We start from the raw sequence: 22,831 nt of genomic DNA, 5'->3' as shown, positions 1-22,831 counted from the left end.
TCCAGTAGTGCCGAGGAGCGGCGCTACTGGAGCAACCCAGCAGCACCCCAGCTGCTCTGCCCCAGGCGTCCTGATTTAGCCGCTGCTGAAACTGACCAGCGCTGACTACAGGAAGCCCGAGGCAGAGTTGCTCTGCCCCGGGGTTCCTGGAATCAGCTGCTGATCAGTTTCAGCAGCAGCTGACTTGGGGACGCTTGGGGTTCTTAAGTTGATTCTGTATGTAAGTCAGAACTGGCGGTCAGTTTCAGCAGCGGCTGAATCTGGACGCCAGTTCCGACTTACATACAGATTCAACTTAAGAACAAACCTACAGTCCCTATCTTGTACGTAACCCGGGGACTGCCTGTACTGAAGCAATAGGTGTCTGAAAAGTAAAAATAATACTAAGCAAAACTATAAGTGAAAGTGAAATGGAATTTTCATTGTTTAAATGGAGAAATACAAAAATAAAAAAATAAGTGTAATGTCAAGTAGCATGGAAACTGAAATCTTTATACTTTTAAAAATGTTAGTACTATAAGAAATGTTGCTTTTAACATGTTTTTTAAAGTCCATTGGCTCCTTTTAAACAAACAATACACATGGCTGAGGTTACAATGCAACATCTTTTGTCTACAATTTATCACACAAAATATACGGATCTCAAAATACAGGATGGGTCATGATGAATACATGAAAGCATTTAGGCATAACCAACAAATTAACAGAAATAGACAAGGGAGAAATGTTCTTTAAGAAGAGCATCTAAGAGCTTGGAAAGCTAACTAGTTTTTTTCTGTCTGGGTACTGCAGATGATGGGAAGATGACGTGGAGAAGACGTGCTCATGTACAGTATCCAAGAAGTCAACTGCTAGACAAGCCACAAGAGCAGAGAGTGAAGTAGGAAAAAAAAATCTGCATTAGGTAGGAATACATAAAAACTAGTTGCGTATTTAAAACGAAGGAGGACAATTTTGCATGGATTCTTGAAATGAAAAGGGAGTAGGGTTGCCAGATGGCCTCCCAAAAAATACCGAAGACACGGGCTAAAAATTTGTCGGGGGGGGGGGAAAGAGAACACACATCATGGGTGGCTACTACCAAGAGACACCAAGCTGGGAACAAAGGGGGAGGCAACAGAGTCTGCTCTGCAAAGCAGTCGCCTGCTACCCAAAGCAGAGAGAGGCAGACCCGGGGGGGCAACACAATGGCAGGGGGGAGAAGGGCGACCACGGGTAAAAAGGTGACTCCCCCATAGCCAGGTCTTTGGGTGTCCCAGTGGGAAGAAGGAGAAATTCCACCCCAGTCAGTTTTGGATGAGAGCCCATGGAAGGTGCCTAAACGCAACTACAAAGCACCTGCAGGCTTCTCTCCTGGACTACGGGACCACAACGCACTTGAACAGCACTCAGGAGCAGGGACTGGGCTTCTCCTCCTCCCCAAGGTGTCACTCGTCCTCAGATGCAATCAGCCGAGGGCTCCCAGCGCTGATTGCACCCCGTCTCCCAGGCACTCCCCGCCCCTGCCCAGCTTCTGCACGCAACCAGAGGCTCCCAGTGCCGATCGCATCCCCGCCTCCCAGCTTGGGACTCCCTCTGGTTGCGTGCAGAAGTCCCAGCCACTCCACCCACCCAGCTTCTTCACGCAATCACAGGCCCCCGTTAGGAGGCAAGCCAGTGATCAGCGCTGGGAGCCTGTGGTTGTATGCTAGTTAGTACCATAAGAACAGTTAGTCCCAGCCACTCCCCTGCCAGGCTTCCATCCAGGGCCCAGCTGGAAAAACAGAAAATAAAGGACATTGCACATGTCCGGAATTTTCTGAAATTTTTTACCAGACAGAGGGTGCAAAAGCCGGACTGTCTGGTAGAATACTGGACACCTAGCAACCCTAAAGGGGAGCCAGTAATTTGGAGATGTGCATGCAAGTGCAAGGAAGATGACGAGGAGGAAAGGAAAACATCAGCACAGTTGCTAGAGAACTCTGATTTAGGAAGGGCCCAGAAAAGGAAGAAAACAATATTAGCAGATGTATAGTTCTGGGTTTTTTAAAAACACATTAGGAGGTCTTTAGAATCAATTAACCGTCTACTACTATAAGAGATTAAACCAAGAGTAAGCATTTCAAATGCAGAATTGAAACTAGTATACACAGGGCATACCTCAGACGTGGTAAAAGAGAAATGTGGGGGGGAAAAAGAATGAAGAAGGGTAAGAGTGGAGTAAACTGAAGATTCAAGTCAAGGAACAGAAAAGGAACTGTGCTTAATGATCACCCTCTTGCTTTGTCTTTGTTTTGCTAAATATCTTCAGAGGAAATCACAAGTCCTATTAGTCAAGACTAACAAATTTTGATCATAAGCAATTAAAATATTCAGCATGAAAGCCCCATTTTTAACATCTATCTTTGTGGTTTTGTGTCACTACCCTAATTTGTTTCAATCATCTGCATTAAAACCAATTAAGTAAATTAGACTATGCACAACATGCCATTAAGGGGATTCTGCTAATGGCTAATTAATATGACTTCATGTCAAAGATTTAACAAATGGCAAAATTATATGAATACCCATGAATTTTGAAGATTCAATCTAATTTATATCCTTTTAAATCTTTTGAAAGAAAAATGGCACTTGCAATTCAGAACAAGCAGCAACAACTGGAATGTAAACTTTTAAATATGTCTGTACTCAAAGCTGCATTTTAATTTTAAGCAGCATTAACAAATGAGATTTTGAAGTTAATTTTTAAAACCTTTCCCTGGCAAATAAATTATGATTAATACTGCATTTACTGCACCAGTAGTGGAAAAAAGAGGACACCTTTTCTCTCCCCTGCCTACCCCTCAGAAAATTAAGCTCAAAAAAGCAGGGGAGGGAATCAGAATGACAAGTACTACATCATTTGTCAATCACCATAGGGGTTGCACTTTGAAAATGTCTTCCACTCGGACATATCACTAGTTCACACATCAGGTCCAGTTTTAAGCATCAGGAATCCCTCTCAATCACGTAGCATCCAAAATAAAACTAGTTTTAAGTGTGATTACAATACTAAACCCTAAAGCTTGGAAAACCTAAGGAAAACATTCTGTACTACTTGCTCTGTACCTCCCCAGTCCCGCTCTAACACCTGAAGCAGCGAAACCTTGTTAGCACACATAGATCTGGTCTACACTAATGGGGAAGGTTGAATCAAGATACGTAGCTGAAGTCAACGTATCTTGAGTCGAGTTCCCCTGCCGTCCACACACTGGGAGGCCATCAGCTTCCCTTATTCCTCACAGGAGCAGGAGTACTAGCCACCCTCTGAGTTTGATTTAGCAAGTCTTAACTAGACCAGCTAAATTTAACTTCAGAAGATCAATCACGGCAGTGACATGGCAATAGTGAGCTACTCCACCTACGATCAGTGTTCCCTGTAAGCTGATCACTTTGGCAACCATCCAGGAGAGATTCAAATGTCGCCCAGCTGATTAGCAGAGTGCCTACAGCATGTGTTTCTACTTGTGGCACAAATCTGCCCATACCTTGGTGCACATAACAAAATTTATGGATGGAAAAAAATAGGGGAAACATTGGCTAAGACACCAAAACTGGTAGGCTATCTCCAAGGACTGTTGCTGATGGTGTGGAAAGGAAAAAAGATAGCAAAGATGGAAAAATAAAAAAAGTTAAAACTTTGCGATGCAAGCTACTCAAACAATCCTGCCAAAAGGATGAAGAATTGTACCAAAGAACCTACATTAGAACACTCTCAAAGAGGTCTTCTGACTAGAAATAAGAACTGAGCCCACTTAGCCAAGAAAGACTACTTGTTAGGTGGGTGACTATTCCCACTGATGTCAATGGATTACTCATGTACTCTATTTTAAGCATGCATGTCAATGTTGCAGGGTCTAAAGTGTGTATCACTGTATAGCAGTGGTCACCAACCAGTAGATCGGGAACTACCGGTAGATCTTGAAGCCTCTAACAATGATCCTGACAGGTTTGGCTGGAAGGCTATCAAGTGCGTGCACTTCAGCTGCCCCTCCCCCTACTGCCCCTGCCCAGAGCCTCAGAACTGCCCCCTGGGAGCCTCCTGCTTGTTGTGCAGAGTGGGGAACACAGGCAGGGGCGCTGATGTCACTCTGTCCCTCTCCCAGAGTGAGAAGGGTGTGGGGCAGAGGTATTTGGGTTTGAGGTAGATTCTGGACTGAAATTCAAAAAGTCATCTTGTGCTTAAAGAGATTGGAGACCACTGCTATATAGTAACAATTTTGCAACGCCCAAGTTTAAAGCAGGTGAGAACAAGCTGCCAGGGCACCTTGCTTAGTTGTCCATCCCACTCCAGGATATAGGACAAGTTATTTTGCCTGGGAAAAAAGAAAAAAGTTACAGAAAAAAGTTGTGCCCAATTTTCCCAACAACCCTCATTCAAAAAACTCAAAAATCAAATTAAGTCCACTTTAAGCAAATTTAAAATCATTATCAAATCATGGTAGAAAGGCAGACAGAAAGAAAGCCAAAGCATCTGAAGCTACTAGGAAGAGTTTGAATTTGAGACATTAATAGTTTCTACCCAGGCTACCAAAAAAAAAAAAAAAATACATACGGCTCCTCAAGTCTGTGGTAAGAATGTGCTTAGCAGCTATTAGAAGTTCCTTTCGGAGATGTGCAGTTTCCGCTGGACAATTGGACAGTAACTGCAACATTCCTTTTACCATTTGCTGAGAGTACTTAGCCACCAAATCCTGTAAAGTAAATATGCTCAAGTTACATTTGCAATGCAGATCATTTTAAACAACAGTTTGGTTTTTAGTATTTATAATTGTCTATAGTCCCACCTGGCAGAAATTCACTGATTTTCTTTAAAAATTCTGCCTATAAAAAGGAAGTTCAGCAGACAACTGTTCTGTATGCACTTTTATTAGCTAGAAGCTTTGTCTGCAGACTTGAACCGGATGCTCTAATTGTATATTTTAACCTCTCTCAAATAGAACAAACTTGTAACTCTAAATTTGCTACACAAGTCTCCTCCTTCCCTAGCCCCAGACGCATGCTGTGCTGCTCATCCTCCTCCTCCTCTTCTGGCTGTTTCCCTATAACAGAACTTACATTACTTACAATAGTGAAAAAATCCTTTGCATAACCTACCTGGTATATTCTTATAATGTAAGCCAAGAATGATAATGTTTTAATCTGGGCAGCAATAAAGTCAGCGTACAGCTCCTTATTGTAAAGTTTGTGTTGCCTGAAATTGAATTGAACAAGTGTTATGTTTATTTTGTTCATCCTCTCTTTTTACAATGAGATTAGAGCTCATGAACAGAGTTTAAAAAGGGCTTCAGTTTGCTGTATAGTTGAAGTACAGTATACCTAGGCACTCCAACATTCCCTTACTTGCCCTGAAGGGGCCTAAACCCAGTAGGGGAGGACCCACCATTAACAATCCAGGCTTCTTGCCCATTCAATTATTTGCCTGTCAGGTAGCAAGCAGAAAAGTGTTAATGATCAGGACCCTGCATACACTGTGACACACCAGAAATTCTGTAACAGCATTTTAAGATTTTGAATTTAAGTGAGCAATTGATAACAACAAAGCCATCAGAATGTCAGCACTTCGAATGCACTTCAGACCACCATGCAGTTTCTGGTTTTCTACAGAATTCCAAGATGGTATTCTGATACAAAAGAGATTACTCTATACCTCCTCCTCCAAGGTCATCACCACTTACCCTCAGGGCAAGACCACTCTCCCTAGCTTTGTGCCTTTTAAGCACTCTCTCACTTTAAGGAATTGAGAAGATAACAGCCTCTTCCTTTCCACCCTCCAGAAACACAGAATGCTTACCAGGCATTCAGTCTCTCTGACATCAAGATGTTAAAGGTTAACTGCTAAGCATATGCCTTAATGGCAAAGCAGAGGGGCCTCCTCCCACCCCACACACACACCAGCTGAGTAGCACCTGCTGCCATGGGCAGCCCCCACCGCCCACAGCCAGTGGTTAACAATTTGTTTAACCAGTTAACTGATTAACTATTCTGGTGGTTTTTACATCCCTACGGACTGACTAATATCCTGCCTACAAATCCAAAAAGAGCAAGAACACAAGTTTTGTGTCAGGATGAAAATTCCATGAGCGTAGTCCTAGTAAACATAGGGCCCAGCAAACACTACCCACTGCAATAGCAATTTTGGGGATCTTGTTAGGATGTCCATTTAAAAATCAACTGACACAACTAGCCATCAGATGATAGTCTGGGTCATTAATGAACTGGGACAAATTCAGGACAGCAACCTGGAAATATTCCAAGTCTCTAATGAATTTATTCGGAGCCAGGATAATTTTATAAGAAACAGCTTTACGTCAAAAGTTGCCTAGATTTATTATAGTTGCAAGCAAACAAAAGCTAATAGATGTACTTTAAAGTAAGTTTATCTTTTAAGATTTTGGATCATTCTCAAAAGGCATAGATAGCTACTAGTAAACTACCAATATAAGAAAGGCCATAGTGGTCAGACGAATAGTTCAGTTAGCCAAATATCCTGTCTTCTGACAGTGGCCAATGCCAGGTGCTTCAGAAGGAATGAATAGAATAGGGCAATTTTAATCAAGTGATCCATCCCTTAACATTCAGTCCCCCCTTCTGGCAGCCAGAGTCTTAGGAAAGCCCAGAGTGCAGGGTTACATCCCTGACGATCTTGGCCAATAGCCATTGATGAATTTATCCACTCGCCCTTCTTGAATTTACCTAATCCTTTTTTAAACCCAGTTAAATTTTTGGCCTTCTCAACTACCTTTGGCAATGAGTTCCACAGGTTAAGTGTGTATAGTGTGAAAAAGTACTTTCTTTTGTCTGCTTTCAACTTACTGCCTATTCATTTCACTGGCTTACCCTGGTTCTTGTGTTACTTTTAGTCATGAAAAAAAAAAAAAAACCCTATAGTGCATGAGGCATTTTTTAGATCTATCACCAATATCACCTGGATTCAACTAAAATAGTTCATTAAAGTAGTCTTACCTTGCTTGCGAGGATACCTGTATTATAATAGTGTTCATGATCAAAGGCACAAATTCAGCCACCACATTATGAATGTTCAGTTTGTAGAGCTAAAAAGAAATAACAACTTCTAAAACTAAATCAAATACCCATATTTTTCATATTTGTACTCTGCAAAGTATCTGAGAATATATCAAAACAAACAAATCAATGGATCATCAAGGTGGCTTTTTCCACAAGAAAAAAGATCCTACATCAATTTTAACTTACAGCCTAAATGAGATACCGTATACAGACTATGTGACAGGCAATAATAAAAATATTCACATGCGAGAAACTGTACTAACCTGATACATGAGAACAACAATAATGGGAAGCTCAGCCAACACTTTCAAAGAGAGAGACCCTCTGGGAATTATAGAATGCTGAAAGAGTTAAAAATATTTTAATATTCTCAAACATTCCTTCTCAAACAAAAAATGCTAAAAAATAGGATAATTAATCCCCTCATAAAAACATGTACATTATTTATTGTTCTTTTTAAAAATAAAATACATGGGGTAAACAATATGTAATTTCAGAGAACATAATATTTTATGGACTTTTGGCTAAATAAAAATTCTATGCAGACATTTCTTGATCTGTAACTGTATTTAAATGATAAGTTCAACACCAAAAGCAAGAGGAGTGAGAGTCTCACAGATTTTAAACAGGTAATTTTTCTATATACTAGCTACTTCTGGGTAATTCAAGACACAGAATCATAGACATCAGAGATGGTGTCACCTGCAAACTATCCCTTTCAGGGGGCTGGAGCTCCACTGCACCTAGACCAGGCTTAGCCATTTCCCCAGGTGGAAGGAATGTCATATGAATGTTGTATTCAGAGAACATTTGACTAAGGCCAGGTCTATACTAAAAGGGAAGGTCGAATCAAGACACACAACTCCAGTTACGTTAATTACGTAGCTGGAGTCAACATACCTTGTTTCGAGTTTCTGCGCCATCCCCACAGTGGGAGGTCCACAGGAGCAAAAGCTCCCATTGGCTTCCCTTAGTCTTCGCAGAAGCAGGAGTGCTGGCTGTTGACAGGGATGCCCTCTGAGTTTGATTTAGTAGGTCTTAACTAGATCCATTAAATCAAACTTTGGAAGCTCGATCATGGCAGCATCAATCTTCTGTTTAGTGAAGGCATGGTCTTAGAACCAGGCCTGCTGGGAAACAGAGTAGCCTGTGATCATTCAGGGAGGGCAGACTTTTGAGAAACCACTCTATCAGAGAGCAGAAAGCACTACCTGAAAAAGATCAGTGAAGTGACTGAGGCTGGGTAACAAGCCAGAACTCCTATGCAGAAGGCCCAGGAAAGCAGTCTGCTAGGAGCAAGAGCCAGCTGAGATAGCACTCACCTTTCACTCAGGCTGTTTTGAACTTTATGGTAATAAATCATATTCCCACAAGGGGAGAGTTTTTGAGAAAACATTAACAGTGTGAATGAAGTATGATTGATTTAGGAGGAAGGAGAAACTGAGGGTAGCAGCCGGGCTCAAAGCCAGACCAAGTAAGCCCTAACACAAAGAGGCCATATGAACTAACAGTCTTTTTTTTTTCTCCTCTCTCTCCTTCATGTGAAGTCATAACTTACTCAGGGCCTGATCCAATTCCACATCAAGTCAATAGGAGTTTTTCTATTAATTCCATTAGGAGTTGAATGCAGTCTATTTATGCAATGGGCCCAATGTAAAAGACGCATTGTCTTCCTTTCCTACCACTCTGGCTAATACAAGTGGACATGCCTTTTATCTGTTTAGATGTTTTCAGTAAGATTTTATCTTTAACATATGGACAATTTTACAAGTACTCAGTGTTCGAGGTTACGTAGTCAAAATACTCACTGTTCTTGTTTCGCTGTCATCCCGTTCAGGATTTACTTTCACCACAATTGTTGTAATCATACCAACCATTTCTGGGGTAGGAACAGTATTCTCCGGGATCACCTGAGGATTCTCAAAGTATCGATTCTATAGACACACAAAGCAGAAGCTTCAAAAAAGAGAAACACTACCACTAAATTCTTCAGGGGAAAAAACAAGATCACTTTCTTTTTAGGAGTTCTTCAGGTGTTTTTGTGTCTATGGATCCCACTATAGCTGCAAGCCTACAAATTTTGAACCAGCAGTTTCCACTGGGACTGAACATTTGCTGAATTCACCCTTGCATTCCCCAAAGAATATAAAATATGGAGCAGCCCCACTAAGTTCTTTCATTAACACAGAATTTCCAGGTCAGGACTTGAGTGGGAAGGAGGGTAAATCATGAGATCCACGAGGACAAAAACATCTTCAAAGACTCCAGTCACTGTGAGGCAATAAACCTCTTTCTTCTCCATGTATTTGTCCATACAGATCTCACTACAGGTGATTAAGTAACAGATACTTCTCAAGGAGGCGGGTAATAGAAATCCTACTTAAAAATTACTGTAGGAGAGCTCTACCAAACTGGGCATCTGATCTCAAAGCTGCCACCATGAAGCAATGCTTGGCAAATGTATTCACAGAATTCTAAATTCTCATAATTCTTGGAAATAAAATCTCCCCTGAAACAAGAAACAACTTGACTAAGGGTTAGTACAGCGTAGCTACCTTGAGAAGTAAGAGATTCTTTATTGACTTTCAGCCACTACAGTGGTGCATTTCCACACTACTCTCCTTGAGATGCTAATGTTCACCAGGAACACTTCCACCTACCTAGGACTGGTAGTTTGGGGCGCTGAGCCCACAAGCTCCAGAGCTAGTTTTCCCAGTCCCTGCCATTTCTTGAACCTTCCCCTGCCCACTCCTCACAGGGACATAGGTACCCTTGTCGATTTCACTGCTTGTTCACACTAGTAGCAAACCAGTGCATTTAGGGAAGCCTATTTGGCAATACCTGTTTTAGAATACTCTTTCAGATCCCACTCACATGATGGAGCACCTTCTGCTTAGATGATCTGCCAAATCATTCTAGATTATGATTTTATTCTAGATCTTGATGCAGCTATATATGACACAAAGCATGGAAAGTAGAGGATTCCATGCAGAATATTAAGGCCAGGTCTGCTTTCTCAGTGTAAAGTCATATGGTGCCAAGCAATGGGAACCAAGGAACATGAAAAAAACATGAGATTCATGATTCCCTCCAAAGTTTCTTTCAGGAACTATTCTAGACAAATGAAAAGATCTTCTAGGTTTCCTAGGAGAACCACATCTGCTGCCACATGAAGATGAGCAGAGTTCTTCTAAAGGAGGTGAAGATTCCTGACGTGTAAAAATAACTCAGATACCATAGTATAAAAGGTAAACACTGGTACTAGACAGGTTCATCTTTGGTCTCTGGACCCCAGTACCAGCAGTGGTTTAGACACCACAGATAAAAGAGAGACATTCAGGAAAGGAGATTCAAATACTAGGGACATAGCTAGCTAGATCAACAGGAGATGTAAAAGTAGCATGGGCAGAAAGAAGAGGTGGGACTGATGTCAATGGTTATATAACTAATGGTTCCCAATGCAACTGTCTCAGCAGGTAACATCATCTTATCACAATACAGTACCAATGATTTGATGACATAAATACAGTTAGCATTGGTGTACTGTAGAAAAAATACTGGTCACTGAAGACAGAATCTCCATCCCTGTATCAAAAGCATGAATGTGAGTTTGAAGGTGTAGGCTTAGGCAATTCAAAGGCGTAATGACTTTTATCCTTCTTCTTGGCCTGTATCAGGAATGCTGGCTGGGGCCAAGATGCATCCAAAGATCTCTGCTTTTTCAGTCACATTGGTAATGTGATTCTTCAAAGACTGAAATTCTGTTTGCGTCAGCTCTCTTTTTGCTAAGAGCAAATAGAAAGGTCAATGTTTCAGGGACTCCCAGACTCAAAAGACCTCTTGGCCTTCTAAGTTGCATCTCTTATAGCCAAAGCACAAGCTGAAACAAGTTCATAAGTAGGAGCAGACTGCTCTCAAGCAGGAATCTCACACTTAAAATCTTATTTTTTCCAGCAAAAATAACATCAAGTGGTCAGCACGTGCCTTCGATGTGAGCTTTAAAAAGAGATTTAAATAATGTAGTGGTTTGGGACAGGAGATTCCCCAAAACAAAAAAAGCATTTTGGATATATTGGTCACAGGAATTGCTTTCATGGATTTAAAAGCCTGGAGACCTAGTTTTGGCCATCAGGCCTGAGACTTGGAAGGAAAACATGGAGTTTGTTGGGAGAGGAGGGAATGGGAGAAGAGCAGGGATGAAAGGGATGGGGGGTTAAAGTAAACTGGTTCCAATGAATAAAACCCTAGTCCTACAGAGAAGCAGAAAGACAGTGTGCTCCAACTCAGTGCCTTGGGCAATAAGAAGAAAGTGAGTGATGGTTTGAGCTGCTCCATTTTTATACCCTCACAGTAGGTGGCACGAGGGTGTACACGACACATGGGCAGCTCCAAAAGGAAGAGATGGCTAAAAGATTCCAGTATCACGCACATAAAACAGTCACACATACAGTGGGATCTTTCTGGACACAGACTTAAAAATCCTGAAATTGTATAGATTAGTAGCACTACATTTTAATAACATTGCTAATGACGTGATAGGTCCTGCCAAAAAACTGCAGCTGCATGTGTGAAGCCCATGACTTGAACTAAAGTGTCTCTAAAGCATCACATTATGGATGCTGCACTCTTCCTGTGTTAGAGTAAAGGCTGACTTTCAACACAATGAAAACAACAAAAACCAATCTCTATTGCATGATTGCGAACATCAAAATAATATCACTGAAAAGACAAAAAACAAGTTTCACACTTTCTGTTACTAGCAAAGGGCATCACACTTAGAAGTCTTGAATACAAGACTAAAAACTACAGACTATGAATTCTCATTTTAAATCACATTTGATTGGAATACAGGCAGTCCACGGGTTACATGGATCCGATTTGCATCGGATCCCTACTTACAAACGGGGTGAGGCAACCCCGCACTAGCTGCTTCCCCCCAGCAGACCAGGGAGACGCGAAGCTAGTGCTCCTCCCTCCCCCCCAGCAGACCAGGGAGACGCAGAGCGGCTTTTCTCAGCAGACACCTCAGCTTGAGAATAAAGGACTGAGGGAAGTGAGCTGTGGGAGAATAAAACTGAGCTCTGGAGAAATGTTTGGCTAGAGTTTCCCCTACAATATGTACCAGTTCCGACTTACATACAAATTCAACTTAAGAACAAACCTACAGTCCCTATCTTGTACGTAACCTGGGGACTGCCTGTAGTCATCTCTACAAATTCAACTCTATTTATTAAGAGGTTAAGAAGAAGCTTGAATCAGATTTTCGAGTCCAGGCTCACTTACAAACGCATGCCTCCAAATGCTGGATATTGTCCCACACAATAAGGCACGGCAGCTAATTTTTAAAAAACTGTTTGAGTCAAGACTCAGGCTCAAAGGCAAAAAAATTAAGAGCCTCTGATTACACTAATAGTGACTTCACTTGCTAATGCTAGTTAGATTGTGTTCTAAAATGAAGGTTAATCAGAAGGTAAGAATTCAATAGAAGTCTGCTAATTTCTCATTTTTAAAAAAGTAGCACTTGTATTGTTACCTTGTTATTTTCTTTAAACAGCATTAGTTACATGTCACTAACTTCAAAAAAAGTCATTTTTATACATATTAAAACTAGCACAAATGAAAACAAGAAGTACTGCTTTCAGACACTGACTATAGACACTATGGGTAGGTCTAGACTACAGAGCTTTTCCAGGATACCTCCGGTATCCCAGAAAAGCTCTGCCGCATCCAAGGAATATGTCTGCTTTTCCAAAAAAAAATTCGGAAAACCAGATGCATTTTTTCGGCATCCCTGTTTACCTCGTTTTATGAGGAAGAAGGGATGTTCCGAAAGAGGGCTTTTTTCTGACATTTGGCCCATCTACACAGGGACAAATGTCAGAAAAGCCTCTTTTGGAAGAAAAGCGGAAAAAGATATGCAAGTTACAGTTCACAATTTGCGCATCTTTTTCTGACTTTTCTTTGTAGTATAGATACAGTCTGTGATCCCAGGTCACAGGGAATAGGACTTACCACTACTTTTGGAAGTTCTTTGTAAATCTGTTTCACAAAGTCCAAAAAATGATGAATCTAGGAAGGAAAGAATGTCAAGTTTAGTGGAGGGTAGGGGAAAGAACGGGGAATCCATTTCATTACTTTAGGGTGGGCTGCAGGTGACCGGGCCCACTGCAGACAGAGGCTGCCCTGGAGTCCCATCTGCATCAGTTCTGTCTGCAGCACACTGTCCACCTCCACAGCTTGCAGCGGGGGTGGGGAGAATAGGGGGAGAACTGCTGTGGACTCCACCAGTTAACCTTAACCAATAAGCCTCACCCTTAATGGCTAAACATTCATATCCCTACTTAGCATCCTTGTATCAATATTACAAAAAACATACTCTTAAAAAAATATTTTGTTAAATTAGGGCCAACACATTAGTTTCACTGAAGTACAGGGCTGAATCCTCAAATTAAAATATAGATTTGGGAAATACTTTGAGAGAATTTCTTTTGCCCCCCCCAACAGTATTCCCTCTAAGCTGCTCGACAGCACAGCTTCACAGGTGATTAATCAGCCCTGTCCAGTCAGAGGCTCAGGGCTCCTTGCAGGGAGCTGACTGACTGGACAGAGCTGATTAATCACCTGTGAAGCTGTGCTGCCGCACAGCTTAGAGGGAACACTGGTCACCAAGACAGTTTACTGTGAACATTTAAATAGAAGTAGAAAGACCCTTCCAATAATTATCCAACATATATACACCATCATTATATTATTCCAAAAACATTAAAATGGTCTCAAAGGTGGGATTGGAGAAGAAGAGTTTTGATTTTCCAGTTCTTGTAAGATACTCATCAGTAGGGTTTTGAGTGCAGTATAAGAACTTACATAGATTGCTGACTTTCTACTTGCTCCTATTCTGGTTTCCTTTCCTTCTTTCAGAAGGAACATAATCCCCAATTTTCATTCGTCTCTCATGGGTTTCCTCTTTTTGGTGATTCACCACTATATCCTGACATGTTAGTTCTCCACCTTACCCACTCATAGGCTACATCTACGCTGAAAGTTTTTGTGGCAGAAAATATGCTAATGAGGGACTCATTAGCATAAGTCACAATATCATTAGCATATTTTCTGCCACTTCTGTTTTGCGCAAAAACCCCATTTTGCGCAAGAAAGGATCTTTCTTTCAATCCTTATGTGCTACCTCCATTGTATGTATTTATTCTCCTTCTAGTCCCACCCCCATCATGTTTTTACCATAGTTTTTACACACAGACTTCTGGAAAAAATAATATTAGAGCAAAACTTACTGAAAGCCAATCAGTTGAATATTTGGGTAGAATAGAAGATTGTTACTCCGCTGTAATAATCTAGTCAGATGGTTCATAAGGATTGAGAACAAAACTGATGCTGCTCCAGATTAAAAACCATTGAGGGAAATCCTGGCATAATCTTTGTCTAAAACATTAATTTTCATGAGAACTTTTGAAATGCAGGATACCCACTCTACATTAACATCTATAATCCGCTGAATGCAGGGCGAAGTTTTTATCAATTAAATATGCCAGAAATAAACCAATTCAAACAAAAAGCATGCAGAATAAATCTTCTATATCATATAATAAAACAGAACTTACTTCTTGAGTGATTGGTGGCCGGAATTGTTTGTGTAGTTCAATAATTATTCTCAAACAAATAAGTACATTTTCTTCATTCTCTGTCTGGAAAACATTTGTTTAATTAGTCCATTGTATTCTTAAACAACTTCAACTTAAATAAATTGTATACAGTTCCAATTCAACCTCAGCAACCTAGGAAATTTCTGACAAATATAAATTTCCACAAGGAAAACATCTCATTTTTGACACGATACTCATCAAAACCCAAGCTTGCAATCTGTGTGTATGGCTATCCCATTAAAATGTCAATGGAAATATTGAGTCTGTATCCATGGAATGATTTGGCCCCAATCCTGCAACCTACTTTACATAGGCAGATCCCTTTGCAAAGCACCCATTGATTGACCAAAGTCAATAGGACTCCTCATGGACACAGTGATTCTTTCACATAGAGCAGGTTTTGTCTGGCCTCATTTATGCAAACAAGAATCTGAAGGGAAAGAGGGCTAAAATGGGCCACTGGTCCCTTCCTCATTACATAGGTAATAAACTAGTCTAGAAAACAGTTCTTTCCTGACATCACCTAGAGTAGCCTGTAGCACCTTTGTATCACATAATAAAATACAATTTCCTTTTTGGGTGATTGGTGGCCAGAACCGTTTGTGTAGTTCAATAATTATTCTCAAACAAATAAGTACATTTCTTCATTGCTCATCAGAGGAAGTGAGTTTTGCCAACAAAAGCTCATGGATTTCTCGTTTTTTAAAGTTACAGAGTAACACGACTTCCCATCTGAGACTTTATCTTACCTAGAGTAAGCTATCAAGAGCAGTCTGGTGTCTCAATAAAATCCTACCACACATTTCAAGAATTAACATAAAGGTAAAATAAAACCCAGAGACATTATATATCAAAACAACATCATATAGTGAAAATTAATCAACTGCCCCATCCCTCCTGTCCCAACAACTCAAACAGTAAAACTAACAACAATGAAACAAACCCTTCCCAAAGTGACTCTAAAAATTATCTACCCCATGCATCAGTGTAGTCAGAATTCTACCCTATTGTTTCTGGGGAGAAGTAAAATAAAGACATTTTTCTCAAAATCTGAAGCACAGTTTTAATAAAATAAATAACAATACCTCTAAAAATCTAAACATCACAGACAAAACATTTTTGGTGTGGGGACGAAGATGTTCATTTGTTGGTATTCTATGAATTATTTCAAGAACTAGCTTTCGCAATTGCTGAAAACAAAACAAAAAACAAACCAAGACATTTATTAGAACTTAATGAAAACTTAAGGATAATCCTTAAATAATTTTTAAAAAAACTTCTTGCTCAATATTATTTTAATGTCTTAATTCAATTAAAATGAAAAGCTACAGGCTTTTTTTTTTATTTAAAAAACTATTTTTCTTCAAACAGATTAAATGTCTACACAAATATACAAAATACGGTCTTCTAATGTTTAAATATTTGGCTATAAAGGATGGCACAAATTTAGTTTGCATTCATAAGCTACAATTTAAATTACCAGCATATTTTATCACTAACTACTTGACTGTAAAGCTTCAACTTTTGCTTTTAACTCTGAAGTACAAACTTAGTCAGTTGTGATAGAAGAGTAGAGATGTAAAAAATCATTTAAAAATGTAACTGCGTAACCACTAAAACTCCTAGGAGTTACACGGTTATACATGCCACAGGCTCTGCAGTATGAAGCTTATATATAAGTTTTACTCTGCAGTGGGACGGCCAGGCTACGCATGCCCTGGACAGGGGCTTCTATGTAGGGTTGCCAGGTGTCTGGTTTTCACCCGGACAGTCCGGTAATTGCATCTTCTGTCCAGTAAAAAAGAAACCCAGAAAATACAGGACATGCAAAATGTCCAGTATTTTCTGTTTTTCTCAGATGGAACACCGGCGGGAACATTTTTCCCCTGCCGCGTCTGGTGGGGTGTCCCTGGGGTTACTTTAAAAACTTCCCGCAGCCTCCCCTACAGCACGGCCAGATACTTCGGGTTCCTCTCCTGCATGTGGGAGAGGCACACGCAGGAGATCTGGCAGGAGGGAGAAGCTCCACGTGCTAGAGCCCTGCAGCATTCAGCCAGGCGGCAGTAAAAGAGGCTACAGCTCCTTCCCAGGCTCAGGCGGCTGCAGAGGTTGCCAGCAAAATTCCTTTTGAGGTGAGCAGGTGTGTGGGATGAAAGGAGAGGGAAGGGGAGGATCCATTCCCAGAGTGGGAGGGAAGGGAAGCCCCTGAGGCCCCTTCCTGCATGGGGCACCTTTTGGAAGGAAGGGGAAACAACAGGACCAGCATCTCCCCTCCCCCTGACCCCACCATCCCTGAATAGGCTAGCTAGCCTTTGGCAGACTGGAGCCTTAAAAGTTAAGGAGGCATGCAAGACTGGAGGGAAGACAGGGGGATGGATTGTGGGGGGGGGAAGAAATCACCCCCAGCTACTTCCCTGCATGAGGTGCATTTAGGGAGGAAGGGGTGGCCACATCTGGGCAAGCCCCAGAACTCCTTCCCTGCAATAGGCTGGCTGCAGCAAAGAGCAGTGTCTTGTAGCCCTAGCTAGCTCTACACTGCCCACAATGACTCCTTAACAGTTAAGGAGGCACGCCGGATCTGAGGGAAAGGCTGGGGGGAGGGGAATCCCTTGTAAGAGGAGGAGGGAAGGGAAGCCCCACCCCCCCAGACAGAAGACGGGCGTCTTCTGTCTGGTAAAAAACAAACAAACAGGAAATACCGGTATTTTCTGTTTTTCTAGGACAGAAGGCTGGCGGGGACATTTTTCCCCTGCTGTGTCTGCTCAACCAATTTTTTTCCCCCACCACGTTGGGTATTTTTTGTGAAACTATCTGGCAACCCAACTTTTATGGCCAGCCGGAGCAGGTGGGGAGCTACTCCAGCCCTTATCAGGTAATCAGTTACATCCCTAGAAGAGAGGTTATTAAAGTACATATTTGCAAAATGGAATGGCCAACTTTATTTAACAAGTATCTTACTGACAGCAGCACAGACTTTTTCTATTTTGCCTCTGTATATATAACCTATATTCAAAAACAGATTTGATCCCTCAGCGTTCTATAATCACACACCTCTATATCTGAATTAGTAAGTTCAAACTACACAAAAATATAATTGTTGCTGCGTACCTGTGCTGGTTTTTCCTGCAGAAACTGCACCTCTCCATCCTGCAGAAAGGTGAGAAATCGAGGGATGATGTGTTCCAGGAATGTAGAATACTGAGGAGATGATGTTACATTCTAACCATTAAAAGAAAAAAAAATACTTTAAGCACAGGAATATTCTCATTTCAAGTGTGAGTTAACCACGTTACAGACTGCCATCAAAATACAAAAGTTATATTCCACTAGCCCTGAAAAAACTTAGCAACCAACCAGTCAAAACTGACATTAAAATGAATAAAATTGCACATAGGAAAAAATACCCCAGAAAGGGAAATATAACCCCTTATTCTCATCTAAAAAACCTGCTCAAATACTATAAATATTGCCATTTCAAAAGGAAAGGATTGAGTGCAGTGAACTCACTTACATTCAAGCCTTCTCACCACAGCTAAGTGCAGATAACAGTTATTTCTTTAGATTTATGTTCCACAAGAGTCAGAATTAATCATTTCTACTTCTTTTTATTATAAAGTCTGAGCCCATGTTGCTGTTTTGTTTGCTATGCAGTACCAGAAGAGCAAGCTGCTTCCATTGTAAGTGCTGCATTTAATTCAGAAGCCTAGTTTAGCCAAAGTACATGAGAATGTCTAACAAATGTGTAGATTAAGCTCAAACAAGAAAGCAGCATTTTATTAATTTATAGTTTGAAATATTTCAGCTATCTATTCCCATGCCTCTTTTACATTCACATACTTAGAGAACATGTTACACAGCCAGTCCATTTTAACCTATGGGCTCCTAATTGTATTTTTTGGCTTGCAGTAGAGCTTAGAGACCCCAGTCATAAACCAGGATGATCCCTCTATATTAGGCATTCTGCAAAGCCAGTCTCTGCTCCAAAGAACTTACAGTGCAACCATAAGATGACAGGTAAAGACAGTAGGAGGACCGCAGCGACACATATATTAAAACTTGTTTAAATTAAAAGGAGCACTTATCAGCTGAGACTCAGAAGCAGCAACTGCAGGACTTTTCTTGCACCCTTGCAAAACTAAGAAAGGAGCTGTTCATCTAGTACCTCCTTTTCTCCTCAGTCCTATGTTCTCCCCCTGTTTGATTTCTCTCTTGCTCTCTGGTGATGTTTTTGACTCCCCAGCCCTACAGAAGAACTCAGAGAATTCAAGCTGTCCCTGCTCAACTGTCTCCCCTCCTCCTCTTCCCCCAGCCAAGCACACTGAAGGGGCACACAAGAGACATCCCTCAACATCTGATAGTCACTAAACCAAGGATGGGCAAATACTGGCCCATGGACTGGTTCTGGATCCCCAGGTTATCCCCTAGCGGGCTGCCGCTTCTATATTTACCTGCACCCCTGAAGGTATAGGCTACTGCAGCTCCCCTTGGCCAAGGATCACCATTCCCAGCCAATAGGAGCAGTAGGAAGCAGTGTGGACCGGGATACTGCTTCCTGCAGCTTACATTGGCCCGGAACAGCAATCCACAGACAGCAGAAGCTGCAATAGCAGAGGCCCAGGTAACTATAGAGATGGTGGCCCAGCAGAAACTAATCCTGGCAAATTACCATTGCTTTATTGCTCACCCTGGCACTAAATCCATCATGCTTGCTGGCCCCAGCAACCAGTGCAAGAAGCAAAAGCTGCAACAAGTGTGCAGGTCTTGCTCCTACTTTATGAAAACTTCTTCCCATATATCTTCACTAAGAAGCAGGGGGGCATTGAAATTAACAGGACTCTGGTCAATTTCAGAATTGCTCTTCAGAGTCTTTTAGGGCAAAACTCAGAAGAATCTAGTCAATGTTGATTTCAGCTACTGCCCAAAAGACACGGAGCAACTCCAGAGACACAGGCTCAAAAAACAGAGTATGGGGAAGTACTCAAGACCTCTTATCTCTTTCCCAACTTTCCAGCAACTTGGCAGCTCTGGAACAGGGAGAAGAGAAAAAGGTTTTCCTTTCCTGCAGCAATTTCTGAAGAATGGTATTCCAAATTCATCTGACACACAGGCACAATAGACAGATATGAAAGATGGCTACAGATGTCAGAGTTGCATAGGCACAAAAAATATATATGTATGTATTCATGTAAAAAAGTAATGCCTATGTTCTTTCAATACTTGGCTTTTTTGTATTTGATACTATTTTCTCTATGAGGGAGCTATACAAGCTTGAGTTGTGTGCTCCTAAGTTTAAAAGCATTAGGTTTGAGTACTCATGAGAAATCCACGTGGCAGTTCATTTGATATCAATGTCAGAGATCACCATTCTTCAGAATGTACCTTTGGGTATAGCATAGAACGGAGATCCTCAATATTTGTCATTAAATATCATGTGACATTTTTTATTAATGTGGATATACTTGCCCAAGTATTCCAGATTAAATTCTATTCGGCTAAAGTACCTAGAATTCAGTACTTCTAAATAAAAGCAACACATAAAAACAGGGGATTCCATTCAGATTTTAGCATAATATTGTATAATGGTGCCATTTCTTGAGCAACAAATGGCAAATCTAGTATTTCTACGTGGTATTCTTAAGCATCCCAAATGAACCTAAGCTATTTTCCCCTGATCAGCTGAACTGAAAAAGGGTCAGTGCTATCACCTTCACTTCACTGCAGTCCTCAAGGAAGGAATCCACACTTGACAATTCCTCCTTCTCACCTCTCAACTGTTGCATTACTCAATACAAAAAAAGCAAGCAAACCACTTCTTGGAGAGCTAAATGTGCATCTGAACTCCATTAGAGAAACAATTCCACAGACAAATGTATCAAGGTTATGCAGTAAACACATTTGATTAGTTTCTTTATTCAAAATGTACTAAACAAAGATTTTCTGTTCAAACAAATATTTGAGAAAAAAACCTGGAGGCTACAAGCTACGGACCTCTAATAATTCTGCAAGTGGATTGTAATGCACTCTAAACTTAATAATTAGTATATGTTTTAACTTTTAATAGCCATTACTCTTTGGTTCTGTGTTTAACAAAGAAAACCGGTATTTCCTTTTTAAACAATAAAAACAGGATCAGAAATCCAGATGACATACACACCAAGAACAAGAAATGTGGCATTTAGATCATTCAAGAAATACATTAATTTTGCAATTACCTCAAAATTCTCACTGACTTCTTGCATCATTTTCAATTTTGTTTCATCGGCTGAAAATTCACAAATTTGAGTGAAAAATTAAATATATGTGACAAAAACCTGACAAATACCAAACATTCACAGGTAAAAGAAGCAATCAGATCTTATCAGTTTAGCTATCATTGCCCAGTTATAAATCACACATTTCTCACAATCACACACTTTCATACTCACATTTCATACTCACACACTTCACTCTAAGGCTCATGTAAGTAATGCTCATCATTTTGCTTCTTCAAACAATCAAAGATAAAGAAAATGCAAAGTGAACTCCATTCAAATTTACCAACCAACTCTGTAGACAATATTACAGAACTCCCTGAAGCAAATGAGTAAAGAATCACATTTCCTTAAGAAATGGAAAATAAACTTACGAGTATTAACATCTGTTAGAGCAGCCACAAACTGGAGGTATTTCTTCATCAAAGTGGTTTGGTCAACCACGGTGGGCCCTTGCGTTGAAACAAAGGCCATTTTTGTTTTGGACCAGACTTGAGTATATTAAAAAAAACTGAAAAAAATCAGCCCACCTACAAAAATAAAAAAACATTGTAAATATGACAGCTTATTGGTGATTTAGTCCTGTGACATCTTATTTTAAAGGGGCACCATCAATTTAAAAGTCATATTTGTCATATTTATTTACATACAATTGCAACTTATATTCTAATTAACTGAAATAAGAGAAAAAAAGGTTACTTCATCTTTTACAGATTTGCATACTGAGTTTTCCATTTTCTTTGTATGGGTCTATCAAATGGCAACAGGGGAGAATAACAGTTTAAGGGTTAGGAAAATACAGTGATAAAGGCACACAAACTGGCATAGGGAAGTCAGAAGAAGATACACAACATAAAAAGTGTAACAACATATTTTAACTTGACTAGATTTCAAATTGATAATGTCCTTTTAAGTACCTCTCAACAAGGTTTCAGGGTACCTCAATCAAGTTTTTCCACAAACATGATCTGAGTTCCTAATATGTAAAAAGAACTTCAAAGCAGTAGCGTCTCAGTTGGTTTTAGTTTTCATTGTGTTACAGACCTTTACTGCTGACCTCATTTCACAATCCATGTTTATTTTCTATCATATCCAACATCTTAATTTGATTTAGCTTTCAAATCAATCTATGTTTCAATAGAAATACACTGCATTTTTAACTACATCTTTCTTAATCTCTATGCAAATACTGATTGTTTAGGCTAATCACAAAACCTCTCTGTTCCTCAGTGCTTCCTTAGCTGTAAAATGGGTAGTTCTGTAATCGCAAAAATGTCACAGAACTTTACAGGAGTTTTTTGACATTTTTGTGATTACAGAACTACCTCGTTTACAGCTAAGGGAGCACTGAGGTTTTGTGATTAGCCTAAACAGGAAGGCAGCTCATGACAGCACTGGAAATACAACCTTGAAGTCTCAGCTCCTCTCTATCCTTACCTTCTCTGTCTTGGTGGCTCTCTCCTGATTGAGGGTGCCACTTTCTCTTTGACTGGACTCCATCTATGCTGACCCCATTCCAGCTAGTGCTCTTGCTCTGTAATTGTGTGAAACCAGTTATGGATCTTAAAGATGGGCATAAAGGTGATATTGCATCTCCCTCTACCAACCCGGGTTTGCTCTGAGGTCAAAGCCCTTGGCATCTGTGCCCTCTCCCCAACCTTTCAGATCAGATCTCCTGACCCTCCAGCCTTAGATCCCTAAGCCCCACAAGCTAAGCCTCCCCACCCCTCACATCCTTTCCCTCATCCCCATCCCGATACTCCAACGCCAGACTCCTGCCCATCACCAGCAGGGCAGTCTCCCCCAGCGCCCACTACCAGGTCTAGGGCGCCCAGCTCACTCTAGGGCAGGGCTCCCCCACACACACACGCGCAC

General features: G+C 40.7%; 1 protein-coding gene across 4 annotated transcripts in view; it reads right to left on the bottom strand.

The window, feature by feature from the left end:
• Nucleotides 1-22,831, bottom strand: part of TRRAP (transformation/transcription domain associated protein) — a 178,426-nt gene that overhangs the window by 155,301 nt on the left and 294 nt on the right. For all 4 annotated transcript variants that reach the window (XM_075899522.1, XM_075899523.1, XM_075899524.1 and 1 more), the window contains exons 2-13: nt 22,394-22,490; nt 21,331-21,486; nt 20,918-20,967; nt 17,814-17,924; nt 15,791-15,895; nt 14,664-14,747; nt 13,060-13,116; nt 8,856-8,981; nt 7,311-7,388; nt 6,985-7,073; nt 5,116-5,212; nt 4,574-4,712 (exon numbers count right to left, since the gene is read on the bottom strand). In XM_075899522.1, the coding sequence (XP_075755637.1) occupies nt 4,574-4,712; nt 5,116-5,212; nt 6,985-7,073; nt 7,311-7,388; nt 8,856-8,981; nt 13,060-13,116; nt 14,664-14,747; nt 15,791-15,895; nt 17,814-17,924; nt 20,918-20,967; nt 21,331-21,430 (1,036 nt within the window). In that variant the 5' untranslated portion in view covers nt 21,431-21,486; nt 22,394-22,490. The remainder of the gene's footprint in view (nt 1-4,573; nt 4,713-5,115; nt 5,213-6,984; nt 7,074-7,310; nt 7,389-8,855; nt 8,982-13,059; nt 13,117-14,663; nt 14,748-15,790; nt 15,896-17,813; nt 17,925-20,917; nt 20,968-21,330; nt 21,487-22,393; nt 22,491-22,831) is intronic.

Source organism: Pelodiscus sinensis, chromosome 16 (assembly GCF_049634645.1).
Source record: "Pelodiscus sinensis isolate JC-2024 chromosome 16, ASM4963464v1, whole genome shotgun sequence".
Taxonomy (NCBI): Eukaryota; Metazoa; Chordata; order Testudines; family Trionychidae; genus Pelodiscus; species Pelodiscus sinensis.
Note: the sequence above shows the minus strand (reverse complement) of the source record. Positions and strands in the feature narration are given on the sequence as shown.